This window comes from Dasypus novemcinctus, chromosome 9 (genome assembly GCF_030445035.2).
Source record: "Dasypus novemcinctus isolate mDasNov1 chromosome 9, mDasNov1.1.hap2, whole genome shotgun sequence".
In the NCBI taxonomy this organism is placed as follows: Eukaryota; Metazoa; Chordata; class Mammalia; order Cingulata; family Dasypodidae; genus Dasypus; species Dasypus novemcinctus.
The window spans coordinates 33,986,594-34,004,585 of record NC_080681.1 but is presented as its reverse complement, the minus strand read 5'-3'; the positions used below and the strand labels follow the sequence as shown (position 1 = coordinate 34,004,585).

General features: G+C 35.8%; 1 protein-coding gene across 2 annotated transcripts in view; it reads left to right on the top strand.

The window, feature by feature from the left end:
* Positions 1–17,992, top strand: part of BTBD8 (BTB domain containing 8) — a 98,935-nt gene that overhangs the window by 73,368 nt on the left and 7,575 nt on the right. For both annotated transcript variants that reach the window (XM_004455573.5, XM_058303171.2), the window contains 6 exons: positions 808–896; positions 6,362–6,464; positions 9,734–9,916; positions 10,477–10,614; positions 11,473–11,602; positions 14,043–14,104. In XM_004455573.5, coding sequence (XP_004455630.2) covers positions 808–896; positions 6,362–6,464; positions 9,734–9,916; positions 10,477–10,614; positions 11,473–11,602; positions 14,043–14,104 — 705 coding nt within the window. The remainder of the gene's footprint in view (positions 1–807; positions 897–6,361; positions 6,465–9,733; positions 9,917–10,476; positions 10,615–11,472; positions 11,603–14,042; positions 14,105–17,992) is intronic.

The following is a 17,992-nucleotide window of genomic DNA, read 5'->3' as shown; positions in this document are numbered from 1 at the left end:
TTTTCAAAAATCAAATGAATAGGAGTTCCTTTTTAAAAGTTGAAAATCATTGACCTTATTAAATAAAAGGACTGTCTGGAGACATTTCTAAGGAAGCTTTTGCTCTGCTCTGAGAGTAGGGGATCTTCAGAAGTACACATTTAGAGGCTAAAAATACAAATCAGCTGATTACTGATCTATATTAAGTGTATATCTCCAAAATTGTAATTAATAAATGTTAACAAAGAAAAGTTAACTCTACTTAATGGGGCAATAGATGTGCTTAGAAACAGTACAAAAAACTGAAAATGCATGGCATGGGCAATACATTGCACATCAAAAGCAGTTGAATGGCTTTCACTACTTCTATCTACATTTTTTGCTTGTTTCAGTTCATTGTTTATATGCATGTGCTTTTTAAAATATGAAATTATGATCTAATTAAATTCTCGATTTTTATCTGAAGTCAGTGTAGGACCTCCCATTGTACATGTACTTACAGTTATATTTATACTTTAGGAAGCAGATTAGACATATGGTTTCGTTGCAATGTGATGTGCTAGAAATTATTATGCTACTTTGGCTGAAATATATATTTAAGCCAAAAGAAATGTAAATAAAAGTTGTTTGCATTCTGGCAACTAAAAGAGCTCAGTCTTTCTATAAAAGTAGTAATATTATCAATGATACTTGATTTGAAAGAGTAACAGATTTTAATTAAATATATTCTGCATTTAGGTATATAAATTAGATCATCCGTATGAAACAAATACTTTGAGTCTCTGTAAGTTGAAAAAGAATAAATGCAGAGTTTTCTATCAATTTTAGCCTATTCCTGGAAGGTTGACATCTATTCTAGAATGTCTGATTATTGCTCATTCAGTTGGAGTGGAAAGTCTTTTTACTGACTGCATGAAGTAAGTGATCTGAAGTATTACTGATACTATTAATTTAGGAATTTTGTTCTTCTAACTTTGTGGGCAGTTTTAAAGTATTGTTTTCTTAGGCACAATCTAAGTAGCTTAATGCTTAATTAGTTGAACCAACTGAGAAAAGAAATCGATTTAGATATTACTCAAGCAGAAAAATAACTAGAGGACAGGCTGAAACAACCTAGAAAAAGATCTTCTAGGGTTTAGGACACCAAGTGAAGGCTGGACACCGCCCAGAGGAGAGAGGGAAAGAGGAGGGGAATCATGACGACAGAACTGTGGGTTGAAACCAGCAGCTGCTGCTGCCAGCACCGCCCCCACTAAAGACACTTCAGAATTCTCGGTTCTCTTGGTCTGTGACTACAGACAAAGGGGACTCCAGAGATCTAACACCCCAGGAAAGAGGGAAGAGAGGGACACAGCCTAAGACTGACTCAGCTTCTGACCCACAAATGTGGTCTCTGTGTCCAGGGAGTCCTTCCAGGCTGGATGGGACCACATGGTGGTTTGCCCTCAGAGCTGGGGAGAGACTGGAGAAATCCTGCCCTCCACCCTTACAATCTCCCTCTCCTCCCCCGACTGATAGTTGAGGACACCTCAGGAAAGGGCAGCAAGAGTGACAAACCTAAAGCTTGACTCAGCTTTTGACTCACAGATGTGGTCTCCTGTGTCCCAGGAGCCCTTCCAGGCCAGGTGGAGAAAGCCATTGTTTGCCTTGGAGCAGGCAAGGGATTCAAGATGCATGACCCTTCCAGTCTTCTCCTCTGCTAACCTGTGCTGATTGTTGAGGGCACAGTGGGGAGTGGAAATATTTCCTAGCCAGGAAAAGTGAGGGGGCTGCCAGAGAAGGCTGGAGAACTGTCTCAGGGAAAGTTTGAATTACCAGGCACCTAGTCTCCAGGCCGGAAGCTCTATCACATTAATCTGGTCTGTGTTGCAACAAATACACTCAGACCAGGCATTGAACTGCGACTTCCCAAAGATCGCCATCTGCTGGCAGACCAAGGAGATGCACATGAAAAATTAAAAATTTGTAGGAGAGGCTTTACCTAGCCACTATAGCCTCCGTCCCCAAGGCCCTAGGAAGCAAGTCTACAACCAATTACTGGGTCCAGTGTCCAGTTTTGAGCAACCAGCAGGGACAATCCAAACAATCCAGGTCGAGCCAAGAATCAAAAAGCAGTGGTAACACAAAATCCTGCCACTAAATCCCTACGAAAAAAAAACAAGAAATTTAGCATCTGAGTAAACTCAGCAAAAAATTATAAACCATACAAAGAAAACAGAAGATATGACCCGAGAAAAGGAATATATCAAAGCCCCAGAAGAGATGCAGAATTTGAGAGAACTAATAAGCGAGATGTGCACAAACTTACAAAATCAAATTAATGAGTTGAAAGACAATATGGTTAAAGAGATAAATGACATCAAGAAGACACTGAGCCAGCACAAAGAAGAATTTGAAACCCTGAAGAGAAAACTAACAGAGTTCATGGGAATGAAAGACACAATAGTCAAAAAAACATTAGAGGCGTACAACAGCAGACTCAAAATGATAGATGAAAGAATAAGTGATACCAAAGACAAAACAACTGAAAATGAAGAGACAAGAGAAAAGAATGGAAAAAATTGAGCAGGGGCTCAGAGAGCTGAATGACGACATGAAATTAAATAATATATGTGTCAAGGGAGTTCAAGAAGGAGAAGAAATAGAAAAAGGGGCAGAAAGAGTATTTGAGGAAATAATAGCTGAAAATTTCCCAACTCTCATGAAAGAAATGAACTTGCATGTCCAAGAATCACACCATATACCAATCAGAATAAATCCAAATAGACCTACTCCAAGACATATATTACTCAGAATGTCAAATGTCAAAGATAAAGAGAAAATTCTGAAAGCAGCAAGGGAGAAGCAAACCATCACATACAAAGGGCACCCAGTAAGATTTAGCATGGATTTCTAATGAGAAACTAGGGAGGCAAGAAGACAGTGGTATGATACAATTAGGATACTGAAAGAGAAAAACAGCCAGCTGAGAATTCTTTATCTAGCAAAATTGTCCTTCAAATATGAATGTGAGTATAAAATATTCACAAACAGAAACTAAGAGAGTTTGAAAAAAAAAGAACAATACACCTTTGCAGGAACTATTAAAGGAAGCCTTTGCAGGAACCTGAAAGAAGAAGACAGGAGAGACAGGCTTGGAGGAGAGTATAAAAGAGAGAATAGCAGAAAGGACAACCAAAGAGTAAAAGGACAAACAAAAATAAGATATGACATATGAAAACCAAAGAATAAAATGGAGTAAGTATAAATAGTGCATTTACAGTAATATAATAGAATGTGAATGGGTTAAACTGCCCGATAAAAAGATATAAGCTGACAGAATGGATAAAAAAACCATGAGCCATCCATATGCTGCTTACAAGAAACTCACCCTAGACCTAGGGACACAAACCAGCTGAAAGTGAAAGAAAGATTAGCAAAAGATACTCCATGCAAATAGTAACCAGAAAAGAGCAGGGGTAGCTATACTAATATCAGACAAAACAGATTTTAAATGCAAAAAACTTATAAGAGGTATAGAACACCATTATATATTAATAAAAGGGACAATACACCAGAAAGAAATAACAGTCATAAATATCTATGCACCTAATCAGGGTGCCCCAAAATACATGAGACAACTCTGGCAAAACTGAAGGGAGAAATAGACATCTCTACAATAATCATTGGAGACTTCAACACTCCACTCACATCATTAGATAAAACAACTAACAAAAGATCAACAAGGAAAAAAAGAGCTTGAACAATATGGTAAACGAGTTAGACCTAACAGACATATACAAAATACTGCATCCAAATTCAGTGGGTTAGTCATTCTTCTCAAGTGCCCATGGATCTTTCTTCAGGCGAGACCATGTGTTAGGGCACAGTGTAGCTCTCAGTAAATATAAAAAGGTTGAAATCATACAAAGCACCTTCTCAGATCATAATAGAATTGAAACTCAAAATCAATAATAGGAAAAAAGTAAAAAATGCAAATAAGTGGAGGCTGAACAACACACCCCTAAATAATCCGTTGGGTCAAAGAAGAAACTGCAAGTGAAATCAGTAAATATATTGAGACAAATGAAAATGAGAGCACAACTTATCAAAACTTAGGGATACAGCGAAGGCGGTCTTGAGGGAAATTCATAGCCCTAAATCCTATATTAAAAAAGAAAAAAGAGCTAAACCCAAAAGTTTAACTGAGCAATTAGAGAAACTAGAAAAAGAACAGCAGCCAATCCCAGAACAACGGAAGGAAAGAAATGATAAGGGTTAGAGCAGAAATAAATGAAATTGAGAAAAAAAAATAGAGGAAATCAACAAAACTAAAAGCTGGTTCTTTGGGAAGGTCAATAAAATTGACAAACCCCTAGTTAGACAAACAAAGAAAAAATAGGAGAGATGATGCAAATAAATACAATGAGAAATGAAAGAGGGGGAGGGAGTTACAAGTGACCCCACAGAAATTAAAGGAATCATAAGAGGTTATTATGAGAACTATTTGCCAACAAACTAGACTCCCTAGATGAAATGGACAAATTCCAAGAAATGCACAACCAACTTACAGTGACGCTACAAGAAATATAAAAACTTAACAAGCTAGTCACATTTAAAGAGATTGAATCCATCATCAAAAATTTCCCAGCACAGAAAACTCCAAGACCAGATGGCTTCACAGGTGACTTCTACCAAGCATTTGAAAAGAGTTAATACCAATATTGTTTAATTCTTCAAAAAAATTGAAGAGGAGGGAAAATTACCCAAGACATTTTATGAAGCCAACATCACCCTAATACCAAAGCCAGTCTCTCTAATGAATATAGATGTAAAAATTCTTAACAAAATACTTGCAAATCAAATCCAACAGCATATCAAAAGACTCATACATGGCGGTGGACTTGGCCCAGTGGTTAGGGTGTCCACCTACCACATGGGAGGTCCGTGGTTCAAACCCCGGGCCTCCTTGACCCGTGTGGAGCTGGCCCATTTGCAGTGCTGATGTGCTCAAGGAGTGCCCTGCCATGCAGGGGTGTCCCCCGTGTAGGGGAGCCCCATGTGCAAGGAGTGCGCTCCATAAGGAGAGCCGCCCAGTGCAAAAGAAAGTGCAGCCTGCCCAGGAATGGCACCGCACACACAGAGAACTGACACCACAAGATGACGCAACAAAAAGAAACACAGATTCCCGTATGGCTGACAACAGAAGTGGACAAAGAAGACACAGCAAATAGACACAGAGAACAGACAACCGGGGTTGGGGGTGGGGGGGGAAGGGGAGAGAACTAAATAAACAAATCTTAAAAAAAAAAAAAGACTTATACATCATGACCAAGTGGGATTTATTCCTGGTATGCAAGGTTGATTCAACATAAGAAAATCAATCAGGGAAGCAGCTGTGGCTCAACTGATAGAGCATCTGCCTACCACAGAGGGTCCAGGGTTTGATTCCGAGGGCCTCCTGACCCGTGTGGTGAGCTGGCCCACGCACAGTGCGACTGCACACAAAGAGTGCCATGCCACGCAGGGATGTCCCCTGCATCGGGGTGCCCCACGTGCAAGGGGCACACCTTGCAAGGAGAACTACCCTGTGTGAAAAAAGCATAGCCTGTCCAGGAGTGTTGCCGCACACACGTAGAGCTGACGCAGCAAGATGATGCAACAAAAAAAAAGCACCACAGTTTCCTGGTGCCACATAACAAGAATGCAAGCGAACACAGAAGAACACACAGCAAATGGACAGAGAGAGCAGACAGTGAGGAAGTGGGGGGGGGGGAAGAAAAATAAATCTTAAAAAAAAAAAAGGAAAATCAATCAGTGTAATATAGCACATTAAAAAATTGAAGGAAACAATCCACCATATCATCTCAATCAATGCAGAAAAGGCATTCAACAAAATCCAGCATCCTTTTTGATAAAAACTCTTCAAAAGATAGGAATAGAAGGAAAATTCCTCAATCTGATAAAAGGCATGTATGAAAAACCCACAGCCAACATCATACTCAATGGGGAAATGTTGAAAGCGTTCCATCTAAGATTGGGAACAAGACAAGGATATCCATTGTCACCACTGTTATTTAATATTGTACTAGAAGTTCTAGCTAGGACAATTAGACAAGAAAAAAATTAAAGATATCGCTCAAGAGGCTGAGGATCAATTTTCTTTTAGCTGAACAATGGTTAGTTATGTAAAGGTATTTATATATAACCCAATTTGGATTTAAAACATGTGTTTATAGAAAAGGGAGCATTGTTAAGTCTACCATAAAATTCATAAACCTAACAGTAAGAGTTGGTCAAAATATAAATATATGTATAATTTACATAATTGAAAGTCAAAATATTATTTAGTCTTATAATGAAAAATATGTTAGTCTAATTTTGGATTCTTTTATTTTAACAGGTGCATCGTAAAGCATTTTGCAAGGTGTTGGTCTGAGAGAAGCTTTGCAAACGTACCCCCTGAGATTCAAGAAAGTTGTCTTAATATGTTGATTAAGTCCTTAGTAAGTATAATCTGAATAACTTGTTTGTGTTTCTCATCAAAAACTTTATTCAATCTCATGTAGCTACATTCAATATTTTAAATATAAATGTAGAATTTTATTTTAAAAGCAAGGTGAGAGAACCAATTCCAGATAATGCAGAACCAATTCAGAGAACATATCCTTAAGATTATATTCTTTTAAAACCACTCTCGGAGCCAGTGTAGCTCAGTGGTTTACTGCCAGCTTCCCACATACAGGGTCCCAGGTTCAACCCCTGGCCTCGATACCTCAAAAATAAATAAATGAATACATTAATTATCAAAAAAAACACCATTCTCAGTGGTTCCAAAGTCATCAGTGAGGGTTCTGTCAGAGAAGCAGAACCACTCGGAAGTATATATTGGTTCATGAGCAAAGGGAACATGGAAACAGGGATGGAAGTTATGCATTGGCTCAGCAACATGGACTTTTCACTCACCAAGGTGGATCTGGGTATTACACTGAGATTTCTTTATGGCATCATTCCCCAAGGGGATTAATCATCTACTTGATGGCAGATTGATTACACTAGACCACTTACATCATGGAAAAGACTTTGCTTTGTTCACCTTGTAATAGACATTTGCTCTGTATACAGATTTGTCTTCTTTAACCACAGCGCTTCTGCTAAAATCACCATCTGTGCACTTACAGAATGCCTTATCCATCATCATGGTATTCCACACAACATCTCTTCTGACTAAGGAACTCACTTCACAGCAAATGAAGTGTGGCAATGGACCAAGGCTCGTGGAAACAGCTGGCTTGATAAAATGGTGGAGTGGCCTTTTGAAAGACTCAGTTACAGCACCAACTAGGAGGCAATACTTGGCAGCACTAGGAAAATGTCTTCTCTTATAGGATGAAGTATATGCTCTAAATTAGTGTCTAATGTATACTGATATTTCTCCCATAGCCAGCATTCATAGTCCAAAAATCAAAGTGTGTAAATGGGAGTGGCTCCACACAGTATTGATACTAGTGATCCACTAAAATTTTTGCTTCCTGTCCCTGCAGCCTTAAGTGCTGCTAATTTAAATGTCTTAGTTTCAAAGAATTTAATGCTTCCATCTAGGGACTCCCAATGATTCCTTTGAACTGGAAGGTGAGACTGCTGCTTCCTGGCCACTTTGAGCTCCTCATGCCAATGAATCTACAGACAGTAAAGCAGGTGTTACTGATAGATTGATCCCGATTATCAAGGAGAAATTGGGTTGCTACTATACAATATGGAGAATTAAGGAGTTCATCTGGAATGCAGTATGATTAAGATAAATGGAAAATATAACTAATTTAAACAGCACTTATAATGGCCCAGATCTTTCAGGAATGAAAGTTTGGGCCACCCTACCAGATGGAACAACAACTAGCAGAAGTACTTGCTGAGGACAAAGGGAATATGGAATGGGTAGTGGAAGAAGATAGTTATAAATACCAGCTACAACCAGTTACAGAAATGAGCATTACAGTAGTTATGATATAAACATTCATATCTATATTTATATTTTTGGTTTTTTCCTCTCTCCCATTCCCCTACCATCTAATACAAGCTGTGTTAATGGTAGTTAACTTTGTATCTCTGTATTTAATAATATCATAGGGGAGTGTGTATCAGTTTGAAAGATGAACATTACCCAAAGACAGAAAAAGGATTTTGTATCCTTTTTTTGGAGACGTGGTTAGCATGTTTATTGTATGCTGGATGGTTTTTATCAGTTTAGGTAGAAGCATGACTTTGTTATTGTCTCCATTTGGGCATGAAGTATGGTTTAAAGAGTGTATGGGTGCCAACTTGACAAGGGATAGGCTATGATGACTTTGTAATGTGTCATTTTGGGTAGGATGATACACACTTCCCAGAATTCCCTTTTCTGTATGTTTTTATTTATGGTGGGCCACAAGAGACATTTGGCATGATGTTTTGAGGGCCAAACTAAAGCAGGAGTAATTTTTGTTTTTTATATTAGGAAAGTTAGGGCATGTGTTTTTAGTTCACATAGTTGTTGCTTATCTCCTGGCTCACCTTTTTGGGCCAGCAGCTGGGCCAGCAACTGTTCCACCTTGCCCAGGATCCTCTTCCTGCTTCTTTGACTCTTGGACCAGGTGTGTGCTTAACTCCACAGAAAAAAGTCCAGCACATCCTTCAGGATACCTACTTTATCAAGTTTGGAGACAGTAAGGACTGTCATTGGTTCCAGTTCATCCTTGTGGTTTCCAACCAAGCTCTTGAGTTGCAGCTTTTCCTTGCACTCCCCCATTTTCCATCCATCTTCTCTTCCTGGCTGCCTTCCCTGTGGACCTCACACTCCAGCACCAGACACAAATCTGGAGGAGGACCTCCCTCTCCACATGGTCGTTCTTCCCAGATTTCCTCATGGCCTAATGGTCTTAGAGTTACATGAGGGAAAAGAGAGAAGCTACAGCGCTTCTTGAGACCTTGGCCCTGGCATTTGCACAGTACTTCCACCACATTAAGTTAAAGCAAATGACAAGGCTAGTTCAGATTCAGGGGGTGGGGAAATAGCTTCATCTCTTGATGAATGGAGTTGGAAAAAATTTGTGGCCATGTTTTCCAAACTGCTACTGTCCATCAGGTAACTATTCAATAAATAGTTATTTATTAAGCATTATTTTAAGAACAAGAAATACAAACAGATACAATATAGACATTTGTAAGTTGTCCTTTTTTTTTTCCTTTTTCTTGAAGCATATGGAATTCATGAATTCATTTTCCATAGAGATCAGCATTTTTGAGTGTTTTTTTCCTATGGTATAAAAATGAGTCATCATTAAATGAATAAAATATAAAAAATAGAGTCTTACCTAATTAGAGAGGGGGAAGAAAATCACTGGGTATTATAAGTAATTTTTAGTCTTTCTAAATTTGCAATAAAGAGTTGTATATTAAGTCAAAAGAATTAAGGCTATATCAGTTCAGTCATGCAGTTATGAATGATATCTATAGGCACAAAAATTAATTCAGTAGTGAAAATGTCAGAAAAGTCAAATTTATCTTTGTAGCTATATTTTAACTTTGCTCTTACCCGCTCAGAGTTTGTCCTTTTGGATAATTCTGAATGAATAAATAAATATTATATGTAATACAATACATGATAAAGATTTCACTTACCTGGAATTTTGTTTTTGCAGGAAACAGCACAAGAAAACAAAAGTATTTGATTTGCTTAGAAAGTTATTTTATGAGCAGTAATACCATCTGAATTTTTCCCAATTTTTTTAATTCTAAGAATGATAAGAATGCTGCTTTTCTTCTGATGGAAAGTGACAGACTAATCATCAGTCTGCCCAGAGTGAAGTGGACAGAAGCAGCATTGGCTATGGCATCTCGACTCCAAGAAGAATGTATTGCATTTATTGTAGAAAATTTTGCCAAGATCATTCAGAGTCAAAATTTTGCTCTTTTCTTACAGGTACTATATATCTAAAATTATATCCTATATTTAGTCCAATTATTGTTTTCTGATTTTAATTATGTAAGGTTTTTTTAATGTAGGTTGCCTTTATTAAATTAGTATGATTTAAATAAGTCCCACAGGAGATTGTATGTTTGCATAAGATTTAAAGTACTAATGGACAGGATTTTGGCCTCAAAGGGGAGGGAGGGGAAGAGGAACAGGTTTGAGTGCTCTGGCAAGGCACAGTGTAATTCTGGCCAACTCTGCTCTTCAATTATCATAACCAAAATCATAAACATACTGCTTTGGTCAATAACAGAATTATAGACCAGCCAAAATTCTGTGTCTTACTGGGCACCCACTTTCTCTAAAATTAGTCATTGAATATAAAAGCCTCCCTACTTATTTCTAGGTTCTATTATTGACACTACTTTGACGCTAAAGAACTGTGTGTGTGTGTGCATGTGCATGTGTGTGTGTATGTTTTACAAAGGAAAAAGCAAATATAATTTCTCATGCATTTTACATGTATTGCTATTAAGTATCAATTAAATATCAATTTCTGTGTTTTGTAGTCACAAGCAATGAGCAGCACAGCTGATCTATTGGACAAAATTTTAAAAGCAATTGAAGAAAACATTACTACCGAGAATAGTTGCTCTCTTCTAATGGCTCTGGATATGTTTCTGAACTATGAAAGTACAAAGGAAATGGTATTGAGTAAATTTCATAGCAATGAAGTAATAGTTGAATTGTTTTAAGATTTCTGAATATGTGTACAAAATTGCTGCATATCATTGAAGCTAGGTGATGGGTATATAGGGGTTTGTTATGCTTTTTACTTTTGTGCATGTTTGGAATTTTTTTATAATACAAAATTTTTAACATTCCATTTGCCTTCAAATGAACAAATTATGAAAGTTTAGAATTTGGCAGTTTGGCTGGTAGTTTGGTACTTAGCAATGTTGATTGGCACAGCATAACTGTAGTATTTCTCCCCTATCACATCATTAAATTTTATAAATATAAAATTTTTATATTGAAAAAATTTAATCATTAGTATGTTTTATTTTTATAATAAATTCTTAATTTTTCTATCTTCAGAAAAATTCATTTTAAAATTGGATTGACTAAGGAAAAGTAAAATTAAAATATTACTTTTTATGTGGAGTTAATTGTAATTAATAAACTAGCTGCAAATTATTGCCATTTATATTTCTTCTAGAAGAATGATTAAAAATTTTCATAAAATTCATTGCTATTCCATAGAGTATTTGACCTTGTAATGTCATAGTTTTATTTGAAAGGCTATGAAAAATATTCAGTAAAGGCTACTGGTGATTTAAAATAGTGTTTGGTTGAAAGGATAGGTTTAGCATCATGCTTCACTGTAAAAAATTCTGTTTTTGAAGAGTAATCCTATATAAATAACATGTACCCAGTGATCTGAAAAATCTTAAGTGATGACATCATTGATCTAGCTTGGGAGTAAGTAGGTTCGGAGAGGAATAATGAGTGGTTGCTATGACAATGTGGCTCTCACCAGCTGCTGATTTGTTGCGTGAACACAGGGTTTTACGTGCAAGATCCAGGCCCTGCGTGATAAGCTGTGGATCTTCCTGGTTCAGTCTTTCTATGCTGTTCGTCACACAGAAAGCTGGAAGCTGATGAGCACAGATCATCAAGAGAAAATCCAAGCAGGTATGTTAACCTTGAGATTTTTTATTCTTTTATGATCTTTATGACAGCAGATACTGTAAAGGCAATCTAATAAGTGGTAGGATTAATATTTGTTCGTTGTGTTCAATAATAGGTTGCTAATTGAATCTAGTAATGGTATGTTTAGACAGTGTTAATCCTGATTTTTTTGATGTTCTTATAAACTGAAACTTATTTCCCTTTTATATATATATATGTATATATATATATATAAAATTTTTAATCCTACTTTATATTAGCAAAAATATTTCAGCCTAATTTGCTTAGCAAAAGCATTCTTGAGAAGAGATTGGAAGTATAGGAAAATGTAATACACATAAAACAGATTACCAAACATACTTTCTCCCCCTTTTTAAAACATATTTTACCGTAAAGCTTTTCCATCTTTTGCATATGATACCCTTTCTTGTGGTTTTGCTTAGATCAGTGGTTTTATTTCACAATTGATCGGTTCAGTGATACAGTGTGTGCTATTGCGGAGTGCCCGTCGGGAACCACACAGTGGTCTCTGACATTTGATTGATACTGTTTGAAACATTAGTATTAAACAAAAGATATACATTGCTCAGAATATGTCTTTGTTTCAGAAACATTAAAATAAAATTTTGAGGGTGTGGAGTTAAAAATGGCTTCATGACTATTTTTGGGTTAAAGCAGGTGCCTAAGAAAAAATATTGTTAGATTTGGCAAGTATACTTTTAAAACATCTATGTTGAGACTATATTTTATGAAGCAAACGTTTTTTGTTCTATGAAGTATGAAAGCCATATGTGATTTAATATATTCTTAATAGTACACACATTAAATTCTTTAATTATGTGTATACTCAGAATGTGATCTGCTCTGTCTTGTGTTATGAGCAAAATATGATAGTGTTAACTTGATGTGCTCTGAAGAGTACTTTTCAAAGAAATTCCATTTTATTTAACAACAGCAAAAATCTTGAGAAGGAAGTCGAGAAATTAGAAATTTATTTTCCTTTTGCTTATTTCTGTGCTCATTTTAGATAAACGTTTATCTTTACCACAAAATCTGTACAATGTGAAGAAACAAGATTAGCATCCCTAGAGTAGGTGTCATTCAACACTCTTCTGATTAGTAGCAAACTTTTTCTTTATTTTAGAGGATTTCATAGTTAACTTGGGTCTTTTTATTTAATTCTTCCAAGTGCCAATTTAAAACTTAAGTAAAGACACACATACATACACATCAAAAACAAAATGTTACTGGTAATCCAATTAATTCTCAAAAAGAATTTTCCATCCTATTACATTTTATCAGTGTAATAATAAATGTCTCTTTAATTTTAAATATGTTGAATGATAATGAGTCTGACTTAGCATAATTACTATATTGGGGAACTCCAGATAAAGGAATGATTCTGGGTTGACTTCATTATAACATTTCTTATGTTCTTGTTGAATTTCTGACCTTTGGGAGATATTTTATATTAATTTCTTCCTGTATATTATTGTGCAGAGTCATTTACTTACTACGAATCAGTTATTATAATGTCATATCCACAATCCTGCTTTGTCTTCCAGCACAGATCCTATAGAATAGAGACGCTGGAAGATGCATGTTAAAATTACAGAATTTGATGTATAGTTCATCAGCTATCTTAATAAAAATCAAATAGTGTTCAGAGATTATATATATTTCTTCAAAATATATTTTAAAGCCCCATAACCTTCAAAAGAAAGAAATACATTAGCTAAGATATATTTATAGCTCTTATACAATTATTCCTATGTATTTTCCTGACATCATTCAAATTCTCATTTGAAGAACATAAACATGAATCTCAAATAATTCCCACATAAATCTAACATGTAAAGTGAATTTTTATGTAATTCTAAAAAGAATGGTGCGGGCTTGGGGGTTGTTTCTTGTTTTATTTTCAACAGAACCTTCTTTTTTTCTCTTCCTTTTCCTACTTTCCCATGACCTACCCCCAAAATCTGAAAATATTTATAGTTCATTTCAATAGTATTTTTTATATTTTTAGGATAAATATGATCTTATATTTAATAGTTTGTAAAATATTACATTTGCCACAATCTGTACATTTTTGAAATTTGAGAAACTGAAATGAAAATAGTTATCTCTAGAATTTTACAAGTTGATAAAATTCTATTTTTGTGTAAATGTGAGGATTTTTCTCTCTGAAACAATGTGTTTCTCATTACTAATTTTAATAACATAAAATCCATAGGGACCAGAAAGTAAAATTGTAAATGAGTTTCTTTTATTAAAAAAAATTCTGAATATGTTAGGAAATTGTTTATATACTAGATTCATTTCAGTTTTTTGAAGCTATTTCTATCCAAACATAACCTTTTTTCTGCTAATATACTACTTTCATTCTACCTTTGTGATAATAATACTTCCTTTAAAAATAAATTGCTATTTCTTTCTACAGCTGCATTTGACAAAGGTGATGATCGAAGACTTGGCAAAAAGCCTATATTCAGTAGCTCTCAGGTAAACTTTCTAAATTTTCTAAGTACAAATAAAAAAGTTACCAAATAATTTAGACTTTTTTTTATATTACAGAATAATTTTTAATCCTTTCTTTCTTTAAGTGAAAGCTTAAAGGGAATAACTTGGGGTCTTTTTTTTTTTTAAGTCAAAGGATCATTTCATAAATTTTTAAATGATGTGTATTTTTCATATCCATCTGGCTTGGTATTTCCTTGAAAACTTTTTTGGCAACTAACGTATTGGAGCTATTCCAGTAGGTCAAAAATTGTCTGGAATTCTAGACCTAATTCAATGTCTATTTTTCTAATTAGCCTACTTCTTGCAAAAGATTTTAGTCATTCCAGTTTTCTCTATGCTAACAGTAAAATTCACATAATGTGTTTTCGGTCTGAAAAAGACAATTAATACAATTGTGTTTTACTCTTTGAGTATTTGTTATAACCTGAAATGCATCTTTCTTCTAAAACATGTTCGTAATGATGGTTAGGGTTCTAAGCTCATTTACAGATGCTCACTTAATTAATATATTAATTATTATACTAACCTAGTCCATGCATTACAATGATATTATGTAGACATACATTGGGAGTTCCAATTTGGAATGCAACAAACATACTGCACCTCAGAGTGGAATAGGAAGTCCTCTTTTCTTCTTCATCACCCAGTAGATAGGAATCACACACCTCTAGGCCAAGCTGAGGGCTCTCATGTCTTGAGGCAGAAGTCAAGCTACAAATGTCTAGGGTGAGAAACTGGAACGGTGAGAGCTTTTTGCCAGTAAACCTCCTAGGATTGTTTCCCAAAGTATGTTCCACGATATTCTAGCTCCATCATACTTTGCACCTAAGAACATCTAGGGTCAACTAAGTTGAGAATTGCTGCATACCATCTCAGACATACCTCTTAGAGACTGGCGATACGCATTAGCACCTTAAATAAGAAGCACTACAATAAAGAACTCGGTTGACTTCTGTTTTACCCAAAATTTCCCCAAAGTTTTAACACTGGCACAGTCCTAGTCTACCTCCCTATCCTCTCACCCCCTCACACTCCCCACCTTTTAAAGTCTATTATACACTTCCATAGAACATACTCTAGAAAATGCTACTTTAGGGAAGCGGATTTGGCTCAATGGATAGAGCATCCACCTACCACATGGGAGGTTCAAATCCAGGACCTCCTGACCGGTGTGGTGAGCTGGCCCACACGCAGTGCCGATGCATGCAAGGAGTGCTATGCCACACAGGGGTGTCCCCCACATAGGGGAGCCCCACGCAAAAGGAGTGTGTCCCTTAAGGAGAGCCACCCCATGGGGAAAAAGTGCAGTCTGCCCAGGAGTCACACTGCCCACATGGAGAGCTGATGCAGCAAGATGATGCAACAAGAAGAGACACAGATTCCCAGTGCCGCTGCCAAGAATACAAGCAGACACAAAAGAACACACAGCAAATGGACACAGAGAGCAGACAACCTGGTGGTGGGGGGAGGCGGGGAAGAGGAGAGAAATAAAAAATAAATCTTTAAAATAGAAAAAATGAAATGCTACTTTAAAATAGAAAAAAGGAAATGCCACTAGTTCCCTGTTATCCAGTGTCTTTTTTTTTTTTTAAGGTACCCAGGAGTTAACCTGTCTACCTTCCTTTCCTATGTTCTACTTACTGTCATCAGCCAGGCTTTTTCTCCTTCTTCGGCTTATAGCAAAATAGAATTCAGTTCCATTGCTCTTTCTTCATCTTCCTAATTTGGAGGTTTTTCAAGAGTTTTTACTGTTAGCAGCAACAGAAAGAAACAGGTTAATAAGTTTCCCTCAGAAAGACAGTGCTATAATGAAATGGGTGTTGGACTTAGAATCAGGAGAGCTGAGTTCAAATCTTGGTTCTGTAGTTATTATCTTTGTCTTTCCAGATGAGACATTTAAGCTACAAGTCTTAGTTTGCTTATCTATAAAATGGAATAATAAAACCTGACAGGATTTTTGTGAAAATTAAGTGAAATGACTTATGTGCAATTATCTGGTATATAGTGTTCAATAAATGTGAAATGAATAAATGATTAAATGTGTTTTCCAAAGACAGATGAAATCTTTGAAAGGTGGAAAAAATTAATGAAATAAGACAAAGAGAAATGTTAAAGGAGAGTACTGGTACTAAAATTCTTAAGGCTAAAATTATATGGTGCCTGGGATTTGCTTCAAAATGAAATGGGAGTGGGTACATATGAAACAAAATCATCCGTGAGTTGATAGTTATTACAACTGGGTAATGGGTACGTGGCAATTCATTATATCACTTTGTCTTCTTTTGATTATTTTAAGTTTTTCTATAATTATAAAGGTGTTTTTTTTTTTTAGGAAAAAAAGCAATAGTACTATAAGCAAAAGAGTGTAAGAGGAAAGCTTCAGGGGGTTAGCCTCTTTTTCTTCATTTTTATCCATAGCATGTGGTGATCATTCTCAGTTGACCATTTGTATATAAGGAATGTATGTAATCTTTACAGATATAAGTCAGGGAATGCCTGGAGATGCGTGTACATTGAATCATTAACGTGCCGTACTACGTAAATGTGAAATTTCTAAAGGAGTTTAGTTACCACATTTAATACCTAGATCTCATCCATTGCAAGATGTTTCAAAATGAATAAATTCAAAGATAGAGTAATTTAAGTAGGATCAATTTTAGAGCTAGGAAAAAGGTCCAAATGAAGATGTCTGCCTAGTTTTTAGTTTTTGGTGTTTACAATAGACAAATGTTATTTATTGGAGCTAAGATTTGGTCAAGAAAATAAGGACCCATCCTATTTGAACTTTATAAATGTTACATAGAATCCTAGATGCTTGCTCTGGGTAGGAACAATCTTTACCCTGTAAAGGTGCAGAATCTGAGACCTCGTAAGACGGTTAATGACTTCCTAAATTTTCTACGTCTAGTTAGAGGGGAAGGCAGGACAAGAACCCAAAGAAAAAGTTTTACATAAAGATTGACTTAATATAATCTCTTTTTTCTTTTTTTTTTTCCCCCCTTTATTAGAGAACTTGTGGCATTACAGTACAATCATGCATAAAATACAGGATTCCTGTATACCAACCTACTATTGTATAATCTTAAAACTTTGTTCTAAAATTCCAACCATCCTTTTTAAATTTTGTTGTTCCCATCCATATCAAAGTTGGTTCTAAGCAAGGGGTTTTTCTTAGAAGTGCCGTTCTATTTTCCCCTCTTTACCTATTTCAATTATTTGTAGAAACCCTTTTTTCTATTTCCCCCAGACAAGCCTTACTGTACTATTATTTTGTTTCTTCCACCCCCCAAATTTTTTTTTTCAGCTGCAGTGTGTTGTGTTCCCAGGGGTTTTGTTTGTTTGTTTTTTTCCAATGAGGTCTCCAAACATTAAACAGTTCTTACCACAATTAAGTCCTTAGTGGTAAAATTTCTGACACTCAAGGTAGGGTAGAAGATAGAATTTTTGGTGAAAATCTTTATAGTGCCCCTCAAATTATACCATAAATGATTACCTAATTGAGACAATAGACCATGAGCTCAAGGCCTACTTCCATTCCTTACCAATAGGTGACTTGTGGTAAAACTGCTTTAATCCCCAATTTCTTGTCTAGGATATGGAGAGGGCAATCTCACAGGATTGTTGTAAGGATTAAGTAAGATGATATATGTAAAGGGCTTTCCACACAACCTGAGAGTGTTGTATATTATTGTTCTCCCAGAGCATCCTGACACTTTCTGGTATTAATCTCTACCATAACAAACTAAATTAAAATAGTGTGCCTTTTAAATAAACACATTGTGCTGTATTTCAGTCTTGATTAAAGTTAAATGAAACAACTGAAATGTCCTTCAAAGACAATTCAATTTTTGATCAGTCCCAAGTCAATAG